This window comes from Episyrphus balteatus, chromosome 1 (assembly GCF_945859705.1).
Source record: "Episyrphus balteatus chromosome 1, idEpiBalt1.1, whole genome shotgun sequence".
NCBI classification, from domain to species: domain Eukaryota; kingdom Metazoa; phylum Arthropoda; class Insecta; order Diptera; family Syrphidae; genus Episyrphus; species Episyrphus balteatus.
Window position 1 is genome coordinate 39,429,639 of NC_079134.1, and position 5,393 is coordinate 39,435,031.

General features: G+C 31.1%; 1 protein-coding gene across 1 annotated transcript; it reads right to left on the reverse strand.

The window, feature by feature from the left end:
- Positions 1-3,372: 3,372 nt before the first annotated feature.
- LOC129912941 (succinate dehydrogenase assembly factor 4, mitochondrial) lies at positions 3,373-4,502 on the reverse strand. Its single transcript, XM_055991255.1, has 2 exons — positions 4,044-4,502; positions 3,373-3,893 (listed from the first exon to the last, which is right to left on the reverse strand). Exons 1-2 carry the CDS (start codon positions 4,108-4,110, stop codon positions 3,622-3,624), a joined length of 339 nt encoding a protein of 112 aa, XP_055847230.1. The 5' UTR covers positions 4,111-4,502; the 3' UTR covers positions 3,373-3,621.
- Between the last annotated feature and the right edge of the window lie 891 nt (positions 4,503-5,393).

A 5,393-nucleotide genomic window follows, 5' to 3' on the forward strand; every position in this document is an offset into this window, starting at 1 on the left:
TTTTTTATATTTTTGAGAAAAGGTCATTACAAAAAAGCAGTTTTACGACATGTACAGTGGTGGCAAAATAATTAGAAACGTTCTTATTTGTTTACAAAATGTTATTTTTTCTTACTATAAATACAAAATATTTAACAAATTTTTAGCAAACATGAGTGATAATACAATCCTTGTAACATTTTAGGAAAAAAATTTTAGAATTTATCCAACAAAAGAAAAATATTGCAAAAAATCTAAAATATAGTCCAATTTTGTGTGGAAATATAATTAGAAACACTGAGGAAAAATTACTAAGAAATATCCTGTTTTTGATTTTTAGCATTTACATTTGCCAAACTTGGTCAATTAATTAAACGTACAATTAATAAAAAGGACTATCACCAACTAATTTCTATTAGTTGGTTAATGTGGTTGCAGTCCTCGAAAAATGCCACATGTTCCAAAATAAGAAGAAAAAAATAAGATGAAAAATAAAGAAACAAAAAACCTCTCCATCGTTCTTAAACGTCAACCCTAAGAAAATTTATATTGCATGTACCTATTATGCAGGATTGCCTTGTATGTAATGAATTTTTTTTTATATTTCGAAGAAATTACGGTAAAAAGTCCTTAAAAACATTTTTTGTCAGAATTTATTTGATTTTTTTTTTGTTGTTTTCTTCCTTTTTATTGAAAGGTCCTAGTTCTTTTTTTTTTATTTTGGTACCTGAACTGATTTTACCGATATCAATCTACTTAAACGCAATCAATGTCCTGGAGGGATGTTGGGAGAGAACTACATCATCATCATCAACAACATCCACATCCTGGGTTATCATTATCTTGGTGATTGAGTATGGAAAATGCGCGCGCTTTTTTTTTCTCTTCCTTTTATACATTTTTTATTGAATTTTTTGATGCATTTTTTATACCTACCTGAAATCCTGTACAAGGATAATTGCAATTGTGCACGCAAACAGCGTCTTTTTCGTGATTAATGACTTGTATTTGTTCTTCTGAGACAGATTGGGGGAATTATTTTGAATGCAGATAAAGAAATTTCTAATAAAAATGTTAAGGATGCCCCCAAGATGTTTGCACAAAAGAAAGTCGAAGGATATCAGTGTCTAATTTATGCGTTACATTTTACGAAAATGCAAAGAAGATACAAAAGAGATAAACAGATACTTTTTTTTAAGAAATAAGGACTTTGTTTTTTTAAGGATGCCTGAGAACTAATTTGAATGTCCTGTCCCTGCCAATTGTTAAGAATTTTATTGCTTCAGTTACCAGAAGTCAGTTTTTTTTAAAGATTGTTTCCAATTTTTTACGACGTTGGTCGGTCCTGTGGTAATTTCTAAGGATTTTTTACCTGAAATTTATCTACGTGTTGTTTTTATTTCTAGTATTTTTTTTACGACTTTATTGTTTTATGGATGTTTTAAAAATGGATAGAAAAAAGTCTTAAAACATTTTGAGAGTAATTTTTAACATCTCAATGCGAATCGCAATTAACGCGCCTACTATAGATAATCACGCATATCCTTGATCCCGAATAATTTTTAAAATGTATAGTTTTTGTTTTTTTGTTTGAATTTGTATTTTATTTTATTTTTTTACGATGCTACCTATGTTCTTAGAAGATCACACGGTGCGTGTAACTCTTCGTTTTTTTTTCTTCTTCTTTTTTTTTACCATGAACAGACGGAGGAATTTGGAAAGATAAATCCATAAAAAGGATGCGTGAGATGTTTTATGATTTAATTTATACTTTTTAACACCCGCACCGCAGGATATTCTCAATTTTTTTTATGATATACGTAAAAAAATAAACAAAAAATTGACTTTTCAGCCAAAAATAGTTTGGTTTTTTTTTTACGATAGTTATGTTTCCTCAAAAATATGCAAAAGGTAGGCAACATTTTATGATGTAGGTATGTTTTATTATTGGGTGTTTTGTTTAGTTTTGTAATTTTGGTAATTTGCATATCCGATTTTAGGATATCCAAACACATTTTTAAGAAACAAAAAAATTGAAATTTTTTGTTTCTATAAAATATTAATGTTACGGAAATCTCCAAGGGCATTTATAAAAATATACTTTGCTTTGTTCTTTTATTGTAAAAAAAAAACTTTTTGAAAGTGTTTTTTTTTTTTGATAATCATTTTTAGCAAAAAAACAAAACCGACTTCCATGGATCAAAACTGCTTTTTATGGTTTTTAAAATAGTTCCTATGGCTAAAAGTAAACGAAATTGAAATGGGACCACACTGCAACCAGCAGCTTTCCAATACAAAAAGAATTATCAAAATTGGTTCACTCAGTCCAAAGTTATGAGGTAACAAACATAAAAAAAAAAAAAAAAAATACAGACGAATTGAATACCTCCTCCTTTTTGGAAGTCGGTAAAAAATAATAAAACGTTATTAACAATATTCCTGACACACCAACCCCTTATATTTTAGAAAAAGAAGGTGCAATAAAGAGGAGATCCTTAGTAAAACATCAAGCGCTTCAAATACCTCTGTTAAAAAATATTTCTAATATTTTTTATTCATATTAAGAACATACAAACATTTTGAAAAAAAGAGCGTGTTTCTAATTATTTTTCCACCACTGTACATACCTTTAAACGTTCAAATTGTTTTAGAAGAAGGACCTTATCTTTTAAACACAAACTTTAACCGAAATGGTAAAATTTGTTCTCGGGAAAAAGCTTTTCTGTAATAGTCCTACGGTAAATTCTCGTGAAAAATGTTTATTTTCTCTTCAAGGCTGTCTAAATTCTACATTCCACAAATTGGAATGGATTCTAAGTTGAAAGTTGATTAAAAAAGCCGTTAGGACTGCAGCTCTACAATAAAATATTGCGGATTTTTTTTTCGCGATTCGAAATATATCAAAGAAAGGAATTCGGGATAAGGCCGAGTATTTGTTAGATCCATGTTTTGATAATAGTTGCGTTCCTTTGAAAACATTTCTCTACTGCTTAGTACTTAAAGTTGCTTCATCTACTCTTTCTCTACTGAAAACGTAGTTCAAAGCAGCTTTAACTACTAAGCAGTAGATAAATGTTTCCAAAGAAACGCAGCTACTATTACAGAATCAGGAGGTTGATTTTTCTCCAATTTGAAATTTATGAGAATTTCCCATCACGAATTTCGAGATAGGTTTTGTGTTAAGTTTACTTGTGAATTTAAGTTTTTAATGAAAAATGTACCTTTAATTAAACACCAAATTCATCTCATTGCTCAATATTCTCTTCACCTTTGAATTAATTGAAAAATCCACCTTTGAAATGAGTTTGCTTCTTTTCCATTTCAAACTTAAAACTTTAAAAACAAATTGTTGAGAACACCAACATCTTTCCATCAAGAACAAAAACAAAAAAATCATTTTTTTCTTTTTCAAATTTTTGATAAAACATTTTTATTTTCTAAAATCAATTTAAAATTTCTATAAACTACATTTTGTTAGATTGCGAAAAGCAGTCTTTAAAAAAATAAGTTATTTTACATAATTATAATTCGCAAATCTATTATGATAAAGCATCTTAAATCCTTATTTTCTAACTAATTGGTAGGTGGTATTCTTAAAAAACAAAAAAACACAGGAACTTATTCGAATAAAACTCGACTAGACTAGAAATCTGACACTCGGCCCTTTCTTTCCCAATCACCATAGCGAGTGGGTTCTGGTCCAGCAGGTCCACCAACTTCGCCGGTGTAAGGATTGGTATTGTTTGGCCATGGTTTGAGTGGCTCCTTTTCTTGGTATGGATGTTTGCCGACAATTTCATCCAATTTGCCAATTGGAGTTTTCTCACGCATTTTCTTTTGGAATTCGGTTAATCGAGCACTAACTTTTGGTTTTTCTGTTGAAGGTCCAGCTGATTTGGTTGAATAACAAGTTGCTATTTTTTTTTTTTTTTGGGAAAAAGATGACAACAAAAATTGAGGTTAGAAATGAATTTTGTCAGAACACATAAAAAAGGTTGAGAATAATTTCATCACATTTTTTACACAAATTTAATTGCAATTTTTTTTAGTTTTTTCATCTTTACCTTGTTTAGCAATTTGTGTTAAAAGTTCACAGTGAGTTTTGGTGCATCTTACAACGATTGAACTCATTTTGATTGTTTTTATTTTTTTTTTTCAATTAGATTTAAAATGATTGGAAAATATATATAATTATTATTTTTCTCGATTGGAAAATATAGGTCTTATTCGCTTAAAATCGACGAACTGAATGATGAATTGTTTACGTTCTCACTTGGTTTTAAATACTGCGCCGGAGGAGAGTTTGGTGACTTGGTGTACGCGTCGAGCGACAGCGGGTTAACAAAAAAATAAATAGATAACAAGACAAACAGCTGGCTGCTCTGGGTTGGTCTTGCGACTTGGATGGTTAACTCGAGACTTGCACGTGAAGTTGTGGACGTCCTTAAATGCACGTAATCAGAAAACGAGATGCTTTTCCAAAATGAGAAAAATATACACAAGTTGAGTTGAGAAACAAACTGACATCGATTTATTTTTGTAGGCTATGCTGCAAACGTCACGTTTCATAGGTTGTGCTTTTTCCAATGAAGTGACAGCTTAAAAGCTTTTGACATTTGAAGTGGAGAGATAGTGAATACAAGAACCATGGATAGATTTGATGAAATGAAAATAGAGATGTCGCTAGTTCATTTTAAACAGGGTGCTCCATAAAAAAAAAACAATTTTCTTAAAGCGATTATTTTTACGAGCAATACAGGGGGTAATTTCGTAACTCGATTATCGTCAGACAGTAACATTTGGATCATTGACATACTATAAATGCACTGCTATGTACTATGTAGTCGTGCGAATTTAATGAAATGACATAACATGACATGACATGACATGACATGACATGACATGACATGACATGACATGACATGACATGACATGACATGACATGACATGACATGACATGACATGACATGACATGACATGACATGACATGACATGACATGACATGACATGACATGACATGACATGACATGACATGACATGACATGACATGACATGACATGACATGACATGACATGACATGACATGACATGACATGACATGACATGACATGACATGACATGACATGACATGACATGACATGACATGACATGACATGACATGACATGACATGACATGACATGACATGACATGACATGACATGACATGACATGACATGACATGACATGACATGACATGACATGACATGACATGACATGACATGACATGACATGACATGACATGACATGACATGACATGACATGACATGACATGACATGACATGACATGACATGACATGACATGACATGACATGACATGACATGACATGACATGACATGACATGACATGACATGACATGACATGACATGACATGACAT